The sequence below is a fragment of the Leguminivora glycinivorella genome, chromosome Z (assembly GCF_023078275.1).
Source record: "Leguminivora glycinivorella isolate SPB_JAAS2020 chromosome Z, LegGlyc_1.1, whole genome shotgun sequence".
In the NCBI taxonomy this organism is placed as follows: Eukaryota; Metazoa; Arthropoda; class Insecta; order Lepidoptera; family Tortricidae; genus Leguminivora; species Leguminivora glycinivorella.
In genome coordinates, this window is record NC_062998.1 from 23,924,686 (window position 1) to 23,949,952 (window position 25,267).

The window sequence follows — 25,267 nt, forward strand, 5'->3', positions numbered from 1 at the left end:
ACTTGAAATTTCATCGTTGTTTGAAGTTAGATGTTTTTAGTATTTACTCATTTATCGCCTAGATGTCGGGCAACGACCCTATTTACAGCAAATTGTGCGGGAACCGCGACTTGTCTAAGACAACAAGTTGTCTTGTAGGTAACATTAATATACTTATGTTGCAAGTATGTTTTTTTCATCATCGCAGTTTTGGGCGGAGACACGGAGAAAACTCGGACGTTGGTGCGTTGCTTCTGCATGCGAGTTCGTTCAAGTATCTGCAGTGTGACAACCAAACCACCTTAGAGTTGAATACGGATTACTTACTTATGCCGTTTTAAGTGAGTGTCCAAGTGCTAATTTAATTAAATCTTACGATTTGACGTGATCTTTTAAGTGGGGAATGGAGAGTGACACAGGCTACTTTTTATCTCTTTCTAACCCCCACTTCTCTAAAATGGGGGGTTGAAGTTTGTATTGAGCATTCCGCAATATTTTTTGCCATGCGAAAGCAATTTTAGTACTTACCTAAAAATGATATTGTCAACAAAATAAAACAGACATACCTACTTAATAGGTAGGTATATATATATATATTAAGTAAAGTACCAGGAGATACAACAGAGTATTTATCAATAGACTCAGTTACGGATACAGAACAGAGCACATCATATCCCGTGTTTCTAAATTCGCTGGAACTGTCAGGTGTACCCTCAAACAAGCTTCAAATAAAACTAGGCATCCCAGTCATCATTATGCGAAATTTGGATGCCCCGAGATTACTTCCCATCTTTGAGAAAATAATTTGTGATTATTACTCGTATGTTCAGCTATACCCTTCTTAGGCAAGGGGGCAAGGAGATACCATTTCACCCAAGCTTTTTACGGCGGTACTGGAAGACGTCATATAAAAGCTTACATGGTGGGATAAAACTGGTATCGAGACTCTGGAAGATCTCCAAGACATTAATGCTCATTTAAGCAGATTTAATCAAACGACAGTATGAAATCATAAGAAACACGAATAAATCACTATATGCATTACCTGTTGCACAGTTGTCGTAAGAGGCAGCAAAAGAAAGAAATAAGCGTTTACGCTTATATCGGCAGAACTATGCCAGAATTTTTTTGAGGGAACAGCGCAACCTTGATGTTTTCCATCGGCTGTTATTGAGCATAAAAAAGATAAGGAAAGGCATACTAGCAAAATTATATTTCTAAGATCAATTAGTAGGTATGCTATTATCAGCTGAACCAAATACTGGCTCTGAAATATCTGATCCCGAATAAAATAAAGAAAAAGATGAATTACTAAATATTCCTTAAATTGTGTTTATTTCTTTTAGCTATTTTTGCCCTGTTTGTAAATATCAGTTTTTGTACATACAGATTTTTTTTCCTTTATATGCATTGTTATTATATGTATTAGTTTTCATATACAGTGTGTTAACAACAAGTTGGCTTTTTGAAAAGAACTTAATCTTACATTAATTGAATTAATAATTAAAATTTTTGACTTTATAAACTTTCTAACAAAAAAAATAATGCCAGCAATGTACAGCACACACACTTGTCAAGTAAGGGCAATGACAGCTCATAAGTATGAGCGATTTGAGTAATGATAATTAAGAAGTGCAAGCGTTACATTGAATGTTGGGTTGGGATTTCGGATTATTTTTTTTAGTTAATTTAAATAACTATGATTTGTTGAGATGCGCAAACTATTGCTAATTGACTGTATTATTATTGGTTGTTATAAATGCCCGGGTGGTGGTAACACACTGTATGTATACATATAAAAGGCGACATCTTAATTTTTGCCTTTGACATCCTTATTCCTACATACATCCGATATCGGATCGGATAATGTGGAAACGCTCCAAGAGTAATATCAATAGATAATGCACACTAAAAAACAGTATATTATGCAAACTATTATATTTTCGTCTAATAAGTATAATTATTTACAGCTCTTCATAGAAACTTGATATCTACGTACAATATAGCTGATAAATTGATATGCTTTATCAGGTGATCAAACTGCGGCTTGAAGTTGGCTAAGATCATCCTGAAACAATATATGAAAAAGTCTGGTTAGTAACCTAGATAAAAATTAATTTCATATTTGAAGTTGAAATCACCCGAATATGTTAAAACTAAACTAGGTAGTACAGTCACCGGCATAAAGAAGTGATGATTTCTGTACCTTGTCGCTTTTAACCGTTTGACAATTTCGTATGACATTTCAAACAAAACTTTAATATAAAAGGGAGTGTACAAGTTTCTAATGGGTTGGCAACGCGCATGTGACACTCCTTGAGTTGCAGGCGTCCATAGGTTCCGGTAACCGCTTTCCATCAGGCGGACCGTATACTTGTTTGCCACTGACGTAGTATAAAAAAAACTTTAATATATGACAATGACAATGTTTTTAGGGTTCCGTAGTCCACTAGGAACCCTTATAGTTTCGCCATGTCTGTCTGTCCGTCCGTCCGTCCGCGGATAATCTCAGTGACCGTTAGCACTAGAAAATGAATAAGGGTTTACTAAGATCGTTTTCTGATAATATTAATATTTTCGGAAATAATCGCTCCTAAAGGAAAAAAAGTGCGTCCCCCCCCTCTAACTTTTGAACCATATCTTTAAAAAATATGAAGAAAATCACAAAGTAGAACTTTATAAAGACTTTCCAGAAAAATTATTTTGAACTTGATAGGTTCAGTAGTTTTTGAGAAAAATACGTAAAACTACGGAACCCTACACTGAGCGTGGGCCGACACGCTCTTGGCCGGTTTTTATAGAGAGAAAAGGCTTTTTTTACCTAATCAAACATCAAGACTTTTGGTAAACAATATCGGCTAGAAACAACAAGTTTGAAATAATGTAAGTAAGCCATGTGCAGCACATCACGATCGAGTCACCTGAGAAAAAAAGCCATCACTTATAAGGTAACGGACCCAATCATGGACAGTTTAAGAAAAAAAATCGCCTGTTTTTGATATTTCACTGATAAATGTAAAAATTATACCGCTAAGCGTCTTAAATCTTGAATGCCCTATCTTTCTTTTACATTTCAAGAGTATTGTAGAATAAAATATTGCTTTCTTCATAGTTAACAAATTAAAACTAGGTGATTTTTCTCCAATCATGGACGGCAGTTCTCCAGTAATAGATCCGCCATTATGGACAGTGAAATAAGTTTAAAATTTTACTTTTAAAGCCAACTGATACTCAATGAGTCAATTTTATTTATGCCATTGCCATAAATAAAATTAGTTTGGGTTATTTTAACATAGGATTGTTTCTTGTAAATTTTGGTTTTGTAAATTGTTCCTTGTCCATCATAGGAGGTACGCAGTTTTCCGGTTCCAGTAATGGACACTCGCAAAATAACGCTATTTCTTTATATCTTTGGAGCAACAAACTAGTAGGTATGTTTTATACCTTGTCTCATGCTTAATGCAGTAAGTAAAACTCATTCAAGTTTACACCGAGTATTATTTTTTTATTATTTTATACATGAACTCAACTCTCTTAGCAACATTACTAAGAATTAGTCTTGATATTTTTTTCAGTAAACTGGTGAATTTTACCTCGCCGCCAAATCCTTCAGAAATAACCGAATTAATTGAAACTTCAAAATTAAACAGCTCTACAACTCTAGTTTATGGTACATTGCCGTCAGTTTTTAGAAACTAATTTTAGATACTTATTTTTAAGGATTTGTGTTTTTTTGTTTATAATGGCATCACCGTCCATTATAGGGTATTTTACATTAGCTTTGCTTCCAGTATTTGGAGAACAATCCAACACTGCAGCAATGATGCTTCATATGCTTAATATAGTAGAAATCAATTAATCACTTGAACTGTCAGCTTCGGATATCAAGTCAAAATATGTGTGTGTGTGTGTGTGTGTGTGTGTGTGTGTGTGTGTGTGTGTGTGTGTGTGTGTGTGTGTGTGTGTGTGTGTGTGTGTGTGTGTGTGTGTGTGTGTGTGTGTGTGTGTGTGTGTGTGTGTCGATGAAAATTTAAATTTTGTGGTTAGGTTATAGATATATATAGGCTTCTAATTGCGTTTGCATAAATAGTATAAGTACTTTTGATAAAATACATATGTCAATATGGCTAGACATGGGTATCATGCGTGGAGCAGGTATATTATAAGACGATTTCTTGAGTACATTAGCCTAATTGCGAGGGCGACACTGATAGTTTTTAAAACTAGCGCTTTACAAGTGTAAAGAATATAATTAAAAATTACGTTAACATTTGGAAAATATAACTCTTTGCCAATATTATTGTGTGTGCATTTCATTAATTTATTATTTGTTTCATGATTTGGCTGCAAAATCTAAATTGTATGTTTCACGTCAGTATTTTCTATGATTTTCGATGTCATTTAAGTCAACAAAAGAGTTATAATAGACTTCGTTTGGCTTTTCATAATGAAGCCCCATCTCGTGCCACTGTTTACAAATGGTTTAATAAAATTAAACGTGGTCGCACTTATTTCACCGATGATCAGCGTGAGGGACGGCCTTTTAAGACGATGACTGAAGATAACATCAGTTTGTGCGGCATATGATAGTTAGAGACTGACAAAAGAGTGACCTACCAGCATATTCCGACAGCCTTAGGCATCGGTATGAGTCAGGTGCACAAAATCCTCAATGGACATTTTGTAGTCAGGAGGCATTGTGCCCGTTAGATACCTCATAATTTGATAGAGACCCAAAAACTACCCCTAAGTACGAGTGGGCAAAGTGCTTTTCTCAGTGGGTCCATCGGATGTAGCGATGTATTGATGTGAAGGAACACTATTTTATAACGAATAACTTGCTAGTTTGCTTAGTTTTTGATTTAATAAGAACTTTCAGTTTGGCCCGCGTATTCCTACATGGCTTAACAGCAAAGGTATTTTTGGAGCAGTGTATGCAAGCAAAAGCATTTAGGCCAGGAAACGGCATATTTTATTGGAAATAATGTTTGAGTGGATAAAACTAGATTAATTAAAGTAGTGGGACTGGAATGATCCGCATGGTTCCATGAGCTGATAAATATTATATTTTACAAAGCTGTTATAATACTTTAGAAACAAATGTTAAACTTATGTGAAAAAATACTCTTTTCAAAGGCTCGGCGGGTTGACCGTCGCCCTGCGATAAGACAAGACCGTCTAGTGCTCGTTGTCACGTAATTTCATATGGGAATAAGTATCAATATCATGAACATTGGTATTTTCCGTAATAACAATGAATAATGTGTTAGATATTAAATCAAATAACGTCAATATTTTCAACATATTAATATTTCATCTTTTTTTATTTATAAGGCAAGGCGTATATGTCCTGTAAATGGGGTTCATAAGCTTTTTTTTCAGGTCCAGATACAAGCCAAACGGAACATTCAATTAAAATTAAACTACACACAAAACCCGTTTACACTCGACTTCTTTCCTAGGCCTTTTTATCATATGCCTTGCATTATTATCCTATAGCGGTTTTGCCGCAGAATTTGATGTTAACATTTCTCCATGTTCTTCCTCAGCTAAAATTTAAAAAAAAAATACAAGTATAGGACGCTGGTCACTGTATTATTAGTGAAAAAATTGGAGCGGTCTCTAACCTGTAAAAAAAATGTGAAAGGTTTAAACAGCATTTTTTTTTACGAAATAGTGAAAATGTAATTATTGTCATTTAATCATCTCTAATAACTGTACAATATATGTAAAATAAGTAAAAAAAAATACCGAAGAAAAATTATAATTATTTCGATTTTATTTTTTTTACACAAAAACTAGGTGTGCGTGTGGATTGAGTGAGCACCTTCCAAAAATAAAAAAAAATATGCTCATCATTTAGTAAAAGTTCTAAAACAATTGTAAAACGAATCTCTGAATTTGTAAAAAGATAAATCAAAAGATACAGTCATTAACATGTGCTCACTCAGTTCTCACAAACCACCAATAAAAACAGTGAATGTATTCATTTAACATATAATATTTATATTTAGGTGTCCGTGCCTTCGCTTGAACCACTAATGAGATTAACACCTTCATAACTCGGCCCTAATCGAGTGAATTCCTCGACTAGTAGCGCCATCTAGCGCGCCAGTCAAGTACTAGTGTCGCCCTGTTACCAGCGCTCGGCTGCTTTTTCCTCAGTACGCTTTTGTAACTCGGCCGAGCAACACGTTTACAAAAGCAAGTCTTAAAAAGTTCGAAAAATTTAAAACATCGAAAAGATTATGATTACTTCTAACTTCGTGATATTCCGCTCGGTGCCTTTGGCCCAGCGACGAGACGCAGTGACCTCCTGTAGGCACCGTCATAAATACGCGGATACATATGACTCACTCACGTGAGACTGACAAGGCGTCGTCCCGTGAGACGACAGACGTCGTCGCGTGAGACGACAGACGTCGTCCCATGAGACGACAGACGTCGTCCTGTGAGACGACAGACGTCGTCCCGTGAGACGAAAGATGTCGTCCCGTAAGACGATAGACGTTGTCCTGTGAGACGACAGACGTCATCCTGTGAGACGACAGATGTCGTCCCGTGAGACAACAGACGTCGTCCCGTGAGACGAAAGACGTCGTCCCGTGAGACGACAGGCGTCGTCCCGTGAGACGACATGACGTCGTCCAGTGAGATGACATAGCGTAGTCCCGTGAGACGACAGATGTCGTCCTGTTAGACGACATGGCGTCGTGCGGTGACATGACAGGCGTCGTCCAATGAGACGACATTGCATTGTCCCACAAGACGACAGGGTTGTTCCTGTGTGGTGGCATGGAGACGATGAAGAAAATTGACAGCGATGGGACGCAGTGTAATCCTATGCACCGTCATAAAGAATATAAGGGACAAATGCCACGCTCACGTAAGACGAGACAGAGCGACGTCCCGTGAGACGACATAGGTTCGTCCCTTGAAAAGTCATAGCTTCGCCTCGTGAGGTGACAGGACACAAGAGATGTTTTGAAACGACAGATGAGGTCCCATTAGACAACCTGGCCTATGAAAAGATAGGGCCCACGATCCGGTAGGGTATCGCCTCGTGATATGACAAAGGAGATCATTCATTGTGCAGACATGATTCGTCATTAGAGACAACATGAGTAAAGTTGTGCTGTGCGAAAAAGTACACTGTCATATAAATTGACAAGCGTCGCCCCGTAAAAGATTAAACTTTGCAGCGACTTGAAATTTGGATTTCGTTGCCCTATGCGATGATTTACGACATCCTGTGAGAACCCATTGGGTTATTACATGCTATGCACTAATTCACCTTTCGTGTCATGAGACGAGCGTTATGATCGCGAGGCAAAATGTTGTATTTGTACTCGAATCTCAATGAGATTATGTCGCTTTAACATCTACTTTGCGGTAATTAGCACAACTCTTAACTAAACATACTTTGTATAAGGTATTTCTAAACATATGTTCTTCGTAGAAGGTCTTTCGAATCAGAACCACAGCGTACGTGTTAACCTGAGACATACACAATTACACAGTTTAGTCATTGTCTTATTAGACAATAATCATCACGTGATGGGTTCTCATAAGTGGGGTCGTTTTATACAGGTAAAGTGAACGACATCGGCGTCGTCTCAATTGCCTAATTAGCTAATACATAATCAGCGTGGTCACCTGACCAACAGATGAATGATTGTGAGGAATGTCCAAATTTATCTCACTCGTGAATATCTGAACGGCCATAATGATGACGAATGTGTGATCCAATTACTGTAAAGCAACGCCGTTATTGCCAACCTAATTTGTCATGTCAACTTTTAGAATGCTCGTCATGATAGAGGTTTATTAGCAGGTTTGACGTTGTGAAAATCCACTTCCACATCTAAAAACGTGTGGGTGGAGCTTCGGTAGCAATTAACTAGCACTTTGTTGTCAGATACTAAGCGAATTAAGAAATATACATAATAGTGATGCTAAACAGAATGAAAAACCACTTTATATTACAAAGCCCTTCTTGCCCAATCAGAAAGGGAGAGGGGGCGGCGAAGAGATACCAATGGGAAAAAGAAAATCCATTAATTTATGCCACTGTTTTACGCTATTCCTAGAGTGCAGATTCTTTTAAATGAATAATTAGAGCTCTAGTCTCATCAACTCACGGGCGTCAATAATTGACGCATGGTCTTGGGTCTTGATACGGACTTTAGAAATGCAGAAGAACCACTCAGGTACTTAGCAAATGTTGACTATTAGCTACAAAATAACTTACCGCAAAGGAAAATTCTTGTACTAGGCTCATTACTCTGTGAAACCTGGATATTCGTCTGTATTTCAGCAAACTTATAGCTGTCCGGCTGAAACATCCAGTCGGACTAATGGCGGATAATGTTCCAGTATATGTTGTTCAGTATACCGAACTGACAAACGTATTACTTCTGTAACAATCGACCCAGTAGAGACTTCTGAACCAATTCATTTAGAAATAAAAAGCTACAGCTCGGAAAGTTTTCTAAGTACGATATATACATATATGTACTACAAATTGACCTCAAACTGCCGTTAATCGACCAACGGTTAGAATACTCAATCATGCATTATTACTAACGTTATCTAGACCAAGGTTACAGACAATCCTTGAAGAGGTTAATTACAAAGACAACAAACTCGTACCGGAAATCTGACTCCCAAATATATACGATATTTTGTGGATAGTTTGGCAAAATGACTTAAAGGATATGTTATTTAGTACAATAGCATTTTAGTATGCCTTATTGCATTGTTACTCAGGACGGACTCTCGTCGTAAAAGGATTTGTCGGTTGCCCAGTTCGATGGCGTAATGTTACGAATCCTATGTTTCTATAAATAACTAACGAATTAGATTAAAGAGACGACCGAACAATATTCTCAAACTACTTACAGCGAAGAACTATGGCTTACATCTCTTGACCGAAGTAAATGAAGTTGGTCCTAAACTTAAACAACTACACAAAACAAAGCAAGAAACCGTGTAGGTAAATTGTATTCAAAGTGCTTATTTGTTGTATGAGTATGATATACTAACATTTAGTAAAAAATATGCCAACCTACCTCTATAAATTTTAGATTACCTAGTGACGTATTTAATTTTTTACAAATAGTTTCTTATGCTCACTCAATCCTCACACTTTTGAAAAGCCGAATTTTGATGAAAAACAAGATTTAGACCGCTATTATATGTGTATAGTTTAGTAAAAGTGAAATGGGAATTTGTAAAATACAAAACGAACCACTAACGTGTCAGGTTTTTTTATAATAAATTTTTGTAAGTGCTCACTCAGTCCACACGTTTTGAGACAGTTAAAAATGTAAATATCTTAAGATTTATAGCACCACAGACACTCGAAAGTACTTCAACATTTAGTAATTTTTTTTACTAAATATCCACCATCTAATATTTTATATTCGTTGTCTGGTTTTAAAGATATTCAGATATAACTTTTCTCATACAAATGTATCAAGTAGGGTGACCACACTATGTCGGCTCCTGATTTTCCTCGCTTTCCCATTGTCATATGATATAGATTGGGGAGTTTCGTTCAATTTTGATAATAGTTTACCGGATTTGTAAGTGGGAGCGAGAAAAGAATAACTATTTCTCGCTCCCACTTACAAATCGTAGAGTACACGTATACAGTACACGTAGACTCAATGAAAGAAATAAAGAAGAATAAGAAGGATATCGTTGTACCATTACATGTGGAACGGAATAAAACAAATCATACTTTAACCTGATTGAAATACCACCAGTTTCGGTTAACTTTATTTCTATCCGGTGGTATTAAATCCGATAATTCTGGCTTATTTGAGTTTATTTTTATGTGGTCAAACATATGCTAAAACAAAGTAAATAATGATTGTTTGGTAATTTAATGAAACATTATAGGATAGGTAAACTTAGTAAAAATGTTGTATTACGCAGAATCTTACTACCGATTAATTTTACAACGTGTAACTAAGTAAAGCTTGAAAGGTACATCCGTTGCCTACGTTTTTAAGTTAGGTACGATGGGGTTCTCTTATTTATCGCCGAAAATTGTATGGCAGAATATCACTTCCCAACTCACGTTTCGCTGAATTTTATTCCGCCGAACGTTAATTTCCCTAATTATCATATTGTTTTCTTTATTTGCCAACCTTACATTTACCAACTTAAGGTTTGGCCTTTTTTTAAAACCTAACTTCCATGTTGTCGAATGTTTTACTTGGCATAATAAACAACTAGTTGTTTATTGTATACGAAATGTTTTATTGAACACCAAAAATACAATCTATGGCGTATTTCGAAAAATACTGAGTCTCCTCTGAACTTCTAAATTTATTGACAGGGATGCAATTTTCGATGCCTCTTAATACAAGTAACTGTTACTTAAAAAGAGGTTCCAAGTGTCCCAACTCAGAAAAATGTAAACTTACTCTTATACTGAATAAACGATATACAACGTGTTTCCGGTACCACTCAAAACCTCAGACACCCCAACTGATTTTTATTTTTTTAAACTAATCTAGAGTAGGTATTCATTTTTTAATCTGATGGTTACTTTCTTTTAAATTGAATTTTTAATTTTCTGTACAGCTCTACTTGACTTTTAGCTCTACACTCAATAAAATAATTGCTAACTACCATCATAAACCATTAAACTATTTATTTGTGTACGTTACTGCAACGACATAAGGTTTACCAATAGACAGCTACGATGTCACTGTAAAAGACTTTAAAGCTTTGTCACAGTAAACTTCAAATTGGACAGGTAATCGCAGTAAGCAAATTTAAACCCAATATTCAAAATGACAAGGTTGTAATTAGGTACGAGTTCAATTTGTTATGACTTATGATATGATAAACATTGTATATAAGATTCTTGGATAAACATTAAGATTTAATTGACAAACAACGTCAAACTCGTCCAAGTAACCAGCCAGTATTAATACCCCCAAATACTAAATAAGGTAAACAACCTCTAGCAATGCGACATAAACAAATCTAATAGGTAGATTGCTATTTTTAGATAAGATGGAGCGCATCGCCAACAAACTGTTTTACAGTTTGGCGAAACTTTAATGATATGCTTGTGTACATTTTCTTTTTTGTTTAAAAAAAATAATGTTGTAATTACGAATACAATAGAATAGGCACATAAAAAATAACTAATAATACTAATTTAAATAAAAATATTACCCCCATCAAGATATAGCTCAATCGATTCTACTCTCGATTCTGAACAAACGGTTTTCAGGTTTTTAGTGTTAAGTGAAACACGGTGTATATTGTTTTTAAATAGTACTTACTTTTTTACAAGAATATTGTTTAATTTATATTTAAAAAGCTTTTTCCGGCCTGCTCACGGTCAACCTAACACGCTCCTCCTCGCTTCGCTCGTCGTCACACCTAACTGGCCTCTGTTTTGTACGATTATACTGGCAACATAGTCCTTAAACAGAAGAGTGCTACTTTGCTCCCTCCTAACATGGAAGGAAAGTAACTTTTCCGAATGGGTGATGTTAAAAAATATTTGTAAATTGCCTAATGTTTCATCGCGAAACATTATTCGTCGAAGAATTGTTTGACCAAGTGAAAGATTTGACAAATGATAAGTCTGCCAAACGTTTAGATGGATTATAATAATCTGCTTTACAATAATTCTGCCAAATGAAAAAGTTGCTAAACGTTATTTGTCAAAATGAAACTTGGGCGAAATGTTGGTTGGCAAATGAAATTCGGCCAAAAATAGTTCTGCAAAAAGGCAGAACACCCGTTATTTCTTTTGATACAAAAAACAAACTGATTTATTGCACATACGTAAATGATATGTAATTTTTTATGCAAGGCAAAATTTACGTTTGAAAGGCCGTAGCAGGATAAGGGAACAAAAAATGCCCTTTATGATTAGGAGCTGATTTTACTTAATAGTACGATTGTGCAAAGGTTTTTTGAAAAATTCTCAGTGGTTCAGCCGGCAGAAAAAAAAACCAAATTCATGAATTATGACTAATCTCTAAAATTATTTAACTTTATCATACAATCTTTTTTTTCATTTTGGTTAACTAAATAGTACTTTTAACCTGGAAGAAAATTGAGTCTTCAACTATAATATTTTTTATCAAAATGTGAGAGGATTAAGGACAAAAACTATACTTCTGTTAGCTCTTGTAGGGTTATTTTTGTCAAGTATCTCCTTAATCTACTATTTAGTACTAGCTTTATTTTTCTTAATTATGATGAAATGGCATATGCTATAGATGATAATAGTAAATACGTATTGTTTATACTTTTGTCAACCAAAACTGCTTCATTTTGTTTTCTCTTGATAACGACAATTTCGGAGTCCTTCTCTTACTAATTGTTGTACCATCGTAGTCACTCTCATAAATATTTCTCTTTAACCCATTCCGTGGTAAATAATATTTCTGAAATAATAAACACAGTATTTATCTGACAAAAGCCCACAGTAAGAAGACTTGGTACAGTAGTTAATATCATATCAATAATGAAGCCCAAGGAAACTTTAGGTTAATTTTAACAAAACTGTTTTGCAGTGGAATCTTAAGCGTTAATAGGGTTATGCGTCTTGAGTTTCAGGTTTCCGCGTACCCCACCATAATTGACGAGACTATTAGTCCATTTATCTAAACAGAAGAATTTACCACTATGACAAGACCTGATACAAATTAGCTTTTAGGCCCTCTAAGTTCCTTTAGATCTATGAGTAAGGTAAATGTACCATTTATTACGGCATGTTAAGGTATTTATTTTTGGTTTAGAGGATAAATGTCTTATAAGATGGATGGAAGATATTATTTTACCTCGTTGCTTGTAATTTGCAGAATTAATGCGTTTTCATACTATCCGATCCGATATCGGATGTCGGAAGGATTGCAAAGGCAAAAATCAAAGATGGCGGCTTAAATGTATGGGATATAGGTCCTACATCCGATATCGGATCGGATAATGTGAAAAGGCTTTTATTTCGTAAACGTTATTTTTCATAATCATAATTTAATCGTTTACCCTTTTTGTACCACGATTATTTATTTATTTCAAATGAACTCAGTACTGAGTTGCCATTCCATGATCAATTTTAAAGTTCAATCAAAACATTTACGTGATATTCAATTAATCATAATTATAATCAAGAGCCGACATATTTATTCGCACAATTTATTTAGAACAAATAGATTACTTGTTTCTTCTATCTAAACAAAGTTCTGTGGGCTGTACTTATTTTTTTGTTAATATATACAACTTAATATTGAGACGTGCACCTAGCCAGCCATATACAATTGTTCCCGTCGCTTGCTGATTTGATGATGATAACTCTCACATCAGTGTTCTAGCTTTGTCAGTAGTTTTTTTTTACCCATACCTTAGACCTGAAAAATATAAAACTCGGTTTTACTAAACACGTACCTAAGTATATGTTTTTTTGCGAACGAATATTGAAATTGAAGTTAATATTATTACTGTCAAAATAACGAGTGATCACTTATGGTTGCACCGCCGCGGTATATCAAGTTGAAAATAACAACAGTAACATTGAAATTAAAAATAATATTTGAGTATGAGTAAATAACACGTAGGTAGGCAATTTACCTATACATAAAACTTTTTAGTGCACATACACAGACAGAAATAAACACACAGACAAGTTATTATTAAAATAAATGAATGTCTTTGATTTTTTATTTAGTAAGAGGTTAGAAAGAGACAAAAAGTAGTCTATGTCACTCTCCATCCCTTCAAATATCTCCACTTTAAAAATCACCTTAATTAGTCGCTCTGTGAAAGACGGACAAACAAACAGACACACACTTTCCCATTTATAATATTAAATATAAAAATATATAATATATAGTATGGGACGATGCTGACAGCGATACTGTTTTCACTTTACTGTCCTAATCTATGCATTATATTTACCTGTGCTGATAGTTTCTTTCAAAACGTATTTTGCTCAACGTGTCAATGATCAGTTTCTTTGCTTCACTGTCCCTCACCTAGGAAAAAATGTTCATAATTAATAATTATAAAAAGCAAAATTAAAAATTTTGAAAAATGCCATGACGTAGACCTCATTTAAAACGGAAAAAAAAATTAAAACCCTGACTTGAAGAAATTGTGAAACAAGAGTTAATCATCAAGTAATAACTATGAACTTAATAAAAATTCCAACAACAGACGTCGGGGGCTGCCATTGAATAAACTTTGCGGTTTTTTTAGTAACATTAATAATTTAGCTGGACGACTATTTCATGTTGGTTACAGGCACATTTAAGTTGAAATTAGAAACAGAAATATTTAATTCTTTTTAAATCAGGTATGGGGCGGGTTTTTTTCAAAAAATTTTAATTTTACTTTTTATTTTAAACTTTTTAGAGAGTAGGGTACACTATGTAAGATAAAAGCGTGACCGTGAGCGTTGGATTTACACAAAATCATATTTACCGAGTCTAAAGTAACCGGTACGAGATAATATCTGAAATAGTATGTATAAAAATCACTGTTCATTTCTAGGACAACATGACAATTAAAGACAACATGAGTAAAATAAATAAATCATAATATATTTTTTCTAGCTTTGCGTCACTTCGGTCAGTTCGTTTTGGTTATGTTATTATTATTATTGTCATTCATAGCTAAAAATGGAATTAATGTATTATTTTACTCGCATATTTAAATTTACGCTTTTAAAACAGTACAAAAACATAATAACTTGGATTTTGGATGCGTTGACCTCGAATCCGTTGGCCTCGCATTCACCTGAAAATGTAATAAAGTTAGTGCATTCCAATTAAATATAAGTAGCATTTACTTATGTCTTTCTCCCTAATCCGGTTCTTTGTAAGGCGTGCCGAGCCGAAGCCAACACGTAGAGACACTTTTGACACTAAAATTATGTAAGATATTAAGGGGTATGTACCGAATCAATGCTGACCTAATGGGACGCACGCAAAAACAGCACCCGCCCTAAAAGTTGATAGATTCTAAAATGATCGTTATAAGTGGGATATTTAATGAAAATCATGGAATAAATAACATACCGGATAAAAAGACAGACTTAGTTTAAAACCAAGAAGTAATGAAGTATTTCATGTTAATTCATTTTCCATTTTTTTTTCGCATAAGAATAATTAAATATTACGTGTGGCGCCGGCGCCGACCGCTGCTGCTGGCCGAGCCGCGCGCGCGCACCGTCCTACTGCGGTAGGCGCCGTGGACGAGAGCCCTGCGTACGCTCAATCGAGTTGCTACCCGGATAGATTCCATTGCTCTGAGAATGACTTCACTAAAGCTACTTTGTTGGTATTGTGTTATGTGTTATGCTAATTAGGATAATTGTAAAATATAATTAGGTTAAGATTGCTACACTATCGTATTAGGTAACTGTAATGGTAGTTGTATCGTTGTTGTAAATAAAATAAAAAAATATTCGAATTAGTATTGAATCAGAAATACGGAACAGGCCTCGTAGTCGAATGGCATTTATATGCGATGCGAAACGCCGCAGAAATGTAGTCTAGCTCTGTCGCGCCAATAGTCAAGAGCGGTAGAGATAGATAGAGACACGAAAGAATATATACTATGTATCGTGAGCGTTTGTGCATTCGGCTACGCACACTGCGCTCCAGAACTCGAGTTGCAGACGGAGGTGTCAAGACCGTTACGTTTAAGTGGAACTGGGCTGGATATGTCTGCCGAATGCACCATCAACGGTGGGCCAAAATGGTCCCCACCGGTCCGGAATGGTCCGGAATGGGACCCACGGAACACCGTAGAGGGTGCAGGCCGGGGTTCAGGCAGACCGAAAAAGAGATGCCGGAATGACTTGGACGCATTTTATCCACGCTGGCAGGATTACTCACGTGACAGGGTTGAGACACTAAACCAGGCTAGTAAAAAAAATACCTTGGAGTCTGAAAACATTCTTCTATTGCTGCTGTAAAGTATTCTACCACTTCTGCCACCATATCTGCAAAATCAACAATTTAGTATTTTATGGAGACTAAACTTGAGCTACATGAAGCAAATTTAATTTAGGTACACAGTACACTCATACAGCACTGCACTGACCATAGAAGAAAATAGGTTTAGGTATAAATGTTTTGTAATAGATATATAAGTAATTGACATATTATGTAGTTTTATTTGAATCTGTATTTGTCCTCCTTACATTTTCCCGGTATACGGTATTATAATGGGGAGGCTATTGCTATGTCTTGTATGGGAACCCTGCATTTTATGATTAAGCACTGAGACGGCACAGGTTGAATAGAGAATAGAATAGAGAATTTATTTGCATACCACATACAATACATATGTATTACATACATGGACCCCGATAAGGGTGTAGCAAAGTACAGATGTGTCACTTAGGTACTAACTAATACTAATAATTATACAGTTTGCTTATTTATAATATGTATGATCAGATGTACTATAAAATTACATTGTATCATCATCTAAAAAAATCTGCTATTTTGTAGTAACATTTATCCACCAGTATAGATTTAAATCGGCTTATAAATACTGAGTCTAGTTTTTCAGTTTTTAAGTGTGTGGGGATTTTATTATAGATACTAGTCCAAACTATTATTTATTTCAATTTTGTGATACTGCTAAGTATGAAGATATGAGTCAAGTAAGACACTCACCGAATACCTAAATTACTTGGATTTCCGTAAATGCCGGCTCCGCCAGATCTGATATCAATTGGTACATGAGGGAACGTCACAGCTGACTTCAGCATCCCTATCGTTGGCCTTATAAGCGTGTGACCAGGCAAGATTGGTTCTGCGTTGGGAAGATGCCACTGGCTTGATGGGACACCTATCACACTACTACCTTCATATCGGTTATATTCGAAAAATCTTCTGTTATGTAATTGGTTCTGCAAATATTAAATAAAACATAAAAAATATAACATATTATTATTTACTCATTATCCTCCCTGCGTTATCCTGGCATTTGGCACGGTTCATGGGAGCCTGGGGTACGCTTTGAAAACTAATCCCAAGATTTCGCGTAGGCACAAGTTTTGCATACTATTACTTTACTATCTCATTACATGGACACATTGGAGACTAGAAATTTCAAATGTCGTCAACTAGTACGATAAATATTTAGGTAGGTGCCTATACCAGCGCCATTGAAATCAGTAGTTTTTTCTATCAGCCTCTTGTATTTTAATACTTAAACGCGTATCAAGTTTTTAAATACAATTGGCTGATGGTGACAGTTTGTCGCTAGTTATTCCATATGTTTGAAATTATATTATTAAATACATAGCTCGTCATTAAGTCGTTAATTCGTTCATCGTTTAATAACGAAGCGAAGTTAACATCTCGAGTAACGAACTATTTACTTTAAAGTTAACTTTAAAAAATGTTAACGGATTTGTCAACTTCCGTATAATTTCTGCGAGTCCGTTGATCGTTCATCCAGAACGACAGGCTCCAGCTGCGCTGCGAAGAATACGTTCTGACTGCTACCTACTGTAAAAGCCCAAAGTACGGCAAAACCTAGGATTTTACTAGGTTTATGGCTGTCATCTGCTTTAGATATCGCTGATTGTCTCGGAGGAACATTTTATGTTAGAAACTGAAAGTATTTATCTAACCCAAGTTTTTTCCTGTGTGTCTACTGAAGTAGGCAAAGTGGGTATAATTCAGAATGAAATTTGATATTTTCTTTATTTTTCCAAAAACTTTCTTAAATTTTGGCTTGGATTGATTACATGAGACTATGTTAGCCATTCAAGCTATTCATTCCTATTAATCATAACAAACGCATGAGATATACATACTGGTATTATCTTTCAGCCATCGCCCGTCTGAATATATATGAAAAGATGACTGAAAGAAAATACTAGTATGTCTATTTCATGCGTTCGTTGTGATTCATAGGATTAAGTAGCTTCAATGGCTGACATAGTCTCATGTTATCAATCCTAGCCAAAATTTAAGGAAGTTTTTGGAAAAACAAAGAAAATATCAAATGTTATTCTGAATTATACCCACTTTGCCTACTTTAAAGCATAGTTCACTTAGAATTGGCACGCGATTATCATAAAATAAAAAAAATAGCGTTCGAAAAACAAAAAAATGACAATCACAATTCGCTGTCAATATATTAAAGACTGAATGCTAGAAATTTGGTTGGTCTGACTTTTTGCGTTTGTAAATTATCGATGATGGAAGTTGAACTGAACGGCGAAAATCTATAGTGAACAAATACTTGGAAAATCCCTCATGGTCTGGGTCGATGATCGCTAAATCGTTAAAATTTCCCAAAAGTACTGTTTGTAGAGTCATAAAAAAATACAAGGATTCTCTGTCCTTCGATAGGAAACCTCAAATCAACCGACGATCTGGGACTACAGATAAAATTTTGGAGAAGAATGTTTTAAGGTCAGTGGCACAGAATCCAGAGCTCTCAGATTATGATTTATCTCGAAAATTAAAAAAAAACCGGAGTACTGTAAGACGGATTCGCCTTCGAGCAGGCTATAAGAGCTATAGAGCCGTCAAGCAGCCAAATCGAACCATAAAACAGAATGAAGCGAATACTTCCCGATTCGCCAGATTCCTGTTTTGCCGGATTCTTGTTTCGTCGGATTCTTGTTTAGTCAGATTCTTGTTTCGTCGGAAATATTAATATACAATAAAATCACCCAGGTAAAGGAAACATGTGGTTATATTTTCTTATTGTATGAATTGATCTGCTTCCGGCCGTTTTCTCAACTGCGATTCGCAACCAGGTGTAAATAAAGAATGTTTATTTTTTGTTAACAACCAGTTGAGAATCAAGATAACTTTTTTTATTACCGGAAATTAGTTGCGAATAAGAACTTCTTAAGCTTATGAAGTTGTAATGGGAGAAAAGCGTCTTTTAATTCGCAACGATTTATTCATCTTATGCTTAACCCCTTCGGCCTCGCACGAAACCGGAGATTCGTAACCAGGTTAAGTTAAAGCACGTAGACTCTGTACTTAAAACCTCAAGTAAATGATATTTGGATTCTTGCGACCAATGTACATGTTTACAACCTGAAGTACTGGCCACTTGGACACTAATTAAATACTTACCTCGTTGTCTAAGATTCATATTCATTTGTTTTCATGTCATTTCTTTTCAATGTCTTGGTGAAGCAAAATAGGTACGTTAAATAAACTTATACGCATTCAATACAAATTTTGATTGAAAATGGAAACTGACGAAACTAACAAGATAGTATTTATCGATAGTAAAAGGCGTCCTAAGAGTATTTTACTACGGGGAGGATTTAAATATAATTTCGAAAAAGAAAATAAAAGTGGTTCAAGAAATTTTCGGTGTTCGAACAGGCTTTTGTGCTCAACTTCAATTACTTTGGATAAAAACGATAAAGTAATCAGAGAATCCAACCATAGCTGTCAGCCAGAATTCATGAAACGGGAAGTCGAGGTTCACATAAACGTGTTGAAGCGAAAGGTATGCGAGAATTTGGGTCCAGTAAAGCCAATATATGAGAATACTCTTCAAGGTTTGGTGGAAGAGTGTGATGCTGAATTCGATTTTTCTCTTATTCCCAGCTGGAAAAAACATAAAACATGCTTATATAATGCACGCAATAAGTCGCTTGGAGTCGAAAAATGTACTTTTAAAACTTTAGAGGAAGTGGTGGTTCCGGATGTGCTATCTGAGAGCTTTTTAATTTGCAACGACGGTAGTAGTGACAAAATATTGATATTTGCTTCGCCATCTGCTCTAGATGTTATGTCTAAAGAAACGGAGTATTTTGGAGATGGTACGTTTAAAGTTACACCACCGCCTTTTTTGCAGTTATATATATTACTAGCAAACTTAAGCAAGTTACCGGAAAAAACGTGTTTTGTGCCAATAATATATGCACTCCTTCCCAATAAAGAAGAAAGAACATATAAGAGATTATTTTCCATATTAAAGCACAGATTTGCCCTCGATGTAAAAAAATATAAATGCGATTTTGAAATCGCCACAATAAATGGCTTGCAAGCGGAATATCCAGGTGTTATTGTGAGCGGATGTTATTTTCACTTCAAGAAAGCTCTGTGGAGAATGGCGAAGGAATTAGGTCTGGTAGGGACTGAAGAAGGAAAAGTGTATACCAAATTATGCACACGCCTGGCATTATTGCCCAAGGAAGATATTCTAGTAGCTTATATGGAGATTTCGGAATCGTTATCAAACTTGAATCCAATAGTCCAGTTCCATAATTACTTCCTCAACTTCTGGATGCGTAAAGTTACGAGCTCATTGTTTTGCGTTAGTGAGGAAGAATTCAGAACCAACAACGCCGTCGAGGGATGGAATAACAGAATAAACCATAGGATCCCTAAAAAACCATCCCTCTTTCAATTTATACAGTTACTCAGAGCCGAAGCACAGCAGCAAGATGTTGTTATAAGAAAAATGCAGCTACATTGCCCCGATGTTACACAGTTGCGTCGAATTAACATGTCAAGATATCGACAAGAAAGGGCCATAGTCAATGACTACGTCGAGGGAAGAATAACAGTAGTAGAATGTTTAAACAGGTTATGCCAATTATCTTAAATGTAATCTGATTAGGTAACATTGAATAACAAATAAAATAAATATACCTTTAAACGAGCAATTCTTGTATATTTATTTATTGTATGATTTATTAAAATAAAACCGAGCGAAGCTCGGTCGCCCAGATATTTTTTATTAATGTAACGAAGTGTCTGCATTTTATTTTAATAGATAGGTAAAGCCGCGATATTTCTATAGTATTTCTTAATCAAAAAAACCTGGCGAAATAAGAATCCGACGAAACAAGAATCCGGCAAAACAGGAATCCGGCGAATCGGGAAGTATTCAATGAAGCAGCTAAAAATCGAGCTCGTCGGCTGTACGACCAAATTCTCACCAAATACAACGGCTGCCTCTTGATGGATGATGAGACGTACGAAAAGCTCGACTTTAACCAACTCCCAGGTTCAAAGTTTTACAAGGCATCGGCTAGAGGGAATGTTGAGGAAAAATACAAGTTTCACAAACTCGAGAAATTTGCAAAAAAACACATGATTTGGCAGGGTATATGTAGTTGCGGTCTTAAGACCAAAGTTTTCGTCACTAAGGCAACAATGACATCAGATGTTTATGTGAAAGAGTGTCTGCAAAAACGAATTTTGCCTTTCATTCAAAACCACAATGGTCCTGTTAAATTCTGGCCCGATTTGGCTAGCTGCCATTACTCCAAAAAGGTTTTGAACTGGTATGCAGCAAATCACATTGATTTCATACCACGTGAGATGAACCCACCCAACTGTCCCCAGTTTCGGCCCATAGAGAACTACTGGGCGATTATGAAAGGAAAATTAAATAAAACAGGCAGAATAGTCCAAGACATCAACTCTTTGCGGTCTACATGGAATATACAGGCAAAAAAGGTGGACAGTGGCCTTGTTCAGAGGATGATGAAGACTATTTCGAAAAGAGTCCGTAATTTTATACATAACAAAAGTAAATAATTGAAATTTATGTAACATGCTTAAATGAATAAATGATCTTTCATATTAATTAATTAAAAATATTGTTATCTATTTTATTTAAAAATTATATGTCTTTGATCGCGTACCATTTCTAAATGAACTATGCTTTAGTAGGCACACAGGAAAAAGCTTGGGTTAGATAAATACCTTCAGTTTGTACCTGAAAATGTTCCTCCGAGACAAGCAGATGAAAGCCATACACACTAATACATTGCATTTCATTCGTATTTTAATTACTGTATGATCAAATTTGTCCAGAGCCAAAAGTACTAATATTTATATTTATACCCATGTAAAACAATAATTGTACAATCATTGATAATTATATTGTTGTCTGTATGTTGTACGCCATGAAATTAGCCAAAAGTTTTCAACACAACTGTGATGTTAAGTTTAAGGGTAGAGAAATTATGATAGAAAGTTTATTTTTTTATGTCGGTGTATGAAGAATTTTGTCCAGTACTGTAGATCTTACCTACAGTAAAATTCTAATTTAATCATGTATTAATGAACGAATCATCGATTAACTTTAACTTACGTTAAATTCGTCAAAATAATATAGCTTTAACGATTCACTAAGTTAACTTTTTAGCAACGGATTATTGATTATCGTATCCTGCTAGGTATGTTAAAAGTAAAATAGGAGTTGCACTGGTGCAAGCACAAACTGCCTGTTTTTACATTTGGTTGGCCAAATCTAGTATTTATTTCACGAGTTCTTGGAAAACGACAAGAAGACCTTCACATTCAGTATCACATACCTTAGGAACAACATGAATAAAGTAACCCATCGCAGATTCATCCATTCCAACACCCAGTTTGAAATACTGAAAAAAGCAAACAGCACTGTATCATTAATAAAATGCTGAAAACACTTTACCAGATTGTAATTGTAGAATGTTGTCTGTCTCTGGTAAACAATACACACCTTTGAATTTTTGTTTCTTAAATCATACCATACTATTGGCTCTGCATGTACACTACGTGCTCGATCATATCGCTGCAAAAATGGATAGTCATAAATTAGATGTTTTACTACAGTATGGGGCAGATGAATTAGTCAAAGATAACTATTTCTAGGAATTCATTCCAAGCAAGCTGGAAATCGTCCTCAGACTTTCATTTGGTTCTAAATTAGTTGAATTCGTGTTTGCTTCATCACAAGACTCATTACGAAACCATTAGATATAAAAGGAACCCACTATTAATTTCACTAACACTACTGCCATTATTACACTAACAAGGTTTGGTGTAGCAAGGACTGGTAATTCTTAGCATTTGTATATGTTCACTATCATCATACCAAAAATATGAAATTAAAGGAGGAGGCCATTCTTTTACAACCTTGTACGATTTCACTTTTAACACTAGAAACAGGACGTCGCGCCCTAAATTCATAAACATTTGGTTGCTGCTACTTTTTGATTTTTGAGATTTCACCAATAATCTTTATTGAACATAATTATGGTCTGTCGGGTCATACCTATTTCGAGCTACCTGCAAGATAAAAACTGAAAAATAAACTTCGAGGATGGACCAAACTCGAATTACACGGATTTAGAACTGTAGGTAGGTATTAAGACATTTACAGCTTCCTAAGTATTACCTAATCCTTCCAAAATATAAAGTTGAGTGATATAGTAATTAGTTGTCACTTTAAAATGTACCTTCGAGACGTCCTTATGAAACAGAGGAAATAATAGTTCATCTGCGTAGATTTGCACGAATATCTGAAATACACTAGTTGTTTGTTTAATTATTTTATATTATATATTATACCTTAAGCCTTAGTGCATATATATATGTCACTTACATTTAAGAATATAATAATTTTGGAGTTCGTTATCATTTTCGTTCGCCTTCTCTTACATCTGCCAATTTGTTTTTACGCCCCGAATTCAAGAAGCAATCCAAGTTTTCTCATTATTTTTTTATGGGTGGATTACAAAGTCGAAGGTCCATGAAATTGATTGCGTAAACTAGTATTCTTCATATTAGATGTTAGGGTACCTATCGACCATCAACAATTGTGCAAATGTGCAACAAGGAATTGGGGAGGTCGGGGATTCGTACCCAGGCTCGTACCAATGAGTTTATGTACGAAATGTCATTTGATATTTTCCAGCCGTAGCGTTTCTATTAAGGTAACCGTGGTTATGCCACAAGTATAAACTTTAAGGTACATAAATAGCATACGACCACGGCTATCTTCTAAATCTCTGAAAGTATTTATAAAATTTACAAAATTATTATAACATTAAATTTATTTATTGAAAAGATTACAGATCTGTGAATTTTATAAATGGGAAAGTGTGTGTGTCTGTTTGTTTGTCCGTCTTTCACGGCAAAACGGAGCGACGAATTGAGGTGATTTTTTAGGTCGAGATAGTTGGAGGGACGGAGAGTGACATGGGCTACTTTTTGTCTCTTTAACGCGAGCGAAGCCGCGGGCAAAAGCTAGTAATTCCATAAAAGAATTCTATGTTATTTGAAACTTTTTAGAGCACATTTTACAGTACATAGTCGGGTTTTAGTTGTTGAACTTATTTTTTATTTAACTTGCTTTGGGGTTGCTATTTTATTTATTAAATACTAGCTTTTGCCCGCGGCTTCGCTCGCGTTAAAAAGAGACAAAAAGTTGCCTATGTCACTTTTCATCCCTTCGCCCGACGCTGTAAGTATGAGGGCGCCGAAGGCGCTCGGCTTAGGACTGCGTGCGTCGGGCTTTACCCGACACATGAAGTATGAGGGCGCCTATGGCGCCCGGATTAGGACTGCGTGCGTCGGGCTTTACCCGACACATGAAGTATGAGGGCGCCTATGGCGCCCGGATTAGGACCGCGTGCGTCGGGATTCGCCCGACACTTTAAGAATGAGGGCCTTAAAGGCCCGGCTTATAATATGGACTAAAAACCCAGAGCCGCCAGACCTAACTTATTTTCTCAAGGATAAAACTTTGGGATAATGTAGAGTTCGTGTTGTCGACGTTTAATGTCTGCATATTACCTAGTTCGGCCCGTCGGCCATTTTTTTCTTTTAAGCTTTAAAAAAAAATTTTTTCTGACGTTGACATTGACACAAGTGACACGCAATTTTCAATTGATAGCTAATTTAATTTAATTTAATTTATTTATTCTAATTATTTTTGCAATACATATTATTGTATGAGTTAATAATTACCTAAGTACCGCCAACAGCTGTTATCAACACCTTTACACACCAACAGTAAGAGTTAGAACACACTTTGCTAAGCCACCAACAACACCCATCATGGACGTCCTGTCGCAACTGCACAGGGGTTTAGAGGAGATGAGGGAGATGAAGAACCTGTTTTCCTCTCGTATGGACTCATTTGAGAATTCGATAGCATCAGAGAGCACTCCGAGTGTGGAATTGAAAAACGAGCAAGCGAAAGGATTCTGTTGTTGAACCACGAGCGAAGCGAGTGGTTCGAAAATAGAATCCTGAACTTGCGAGTTTTTTAACACACGAGAACTAAAATACTTTTGCACCCGATTGTAACACAAAACTTTTCCCCTCACTGTAGCGAGGAAACTACAACGCACAAAATGCGTTTATCACTGCTTCCAGTAGTAGTTCCACAGGTGGTAAATAATTTTTATTACTAGATTGACCTACTTTTATCAATTTTAAAGCAATTAATTTGACTTTATTCAAGGTCGAATTACTTTACCCACTAGTGGATAAAATGCGTTTTTACCCGCTGGTATTAA

At 35.6% G+C, this 25,267-nt stretch overlaps 1 protein-coding gene across 3 annotated transcripts; it reads right to left on the minus strand.

The window, feature by feature from the left end:
- Window positions 1-1,878: 1,878 nt before the first annotated feature.
- LOC125241962 lies at window positions 1,879-23,434 on the minus strand. 3 transcript variants are annotated; one of them, XM_048150678.1, is made up of 13 exons: window positions 23,347-23,434; window positions 23,201-23,263; window positions 22,462-22,533; window positions 22,295-22,360; window positions 16,650-16,885; window positions 15,904-15,967; window positions 14,711-14,757; window positions 14,443-14,473; window positions 13,918-13,994; window positions 13,364-13,370; window positions 12,270-12,407; window positions 9,731-9,835; window positions 1,879-2,047 (listed from the first exon to the last, which is right to left on the minus strand). In XM_048150678.1, exons 1-13 carry the CDS (start codon window positions 23,380-23,382, stop codon window positions 2,015-2,017), a joined length of 975 nt encoding a protein of 324 aa, XP_048006635.1. In that variant the 5' UTR covers window positions 23,383-23,434; the 3' UTR covers window positions 1,879-2,014. The 3 variants fall into 3 exon arrangements, with proteins under 3 accessions (XP_048006635.1, XP_048006636.1, XP_048006637.1); XM_048150679.1 differs by lacking the exon at window positions 9,731-9,835; XM_048150680.1 differs by lacking the exons at window positions 9,731-9,835; window positions 12,270-12,407 and having other exon boundaries at window positions 23,347-23,433.
- Window positions 23,435-25,267: the final 1,833 nt, after the last annotated feature.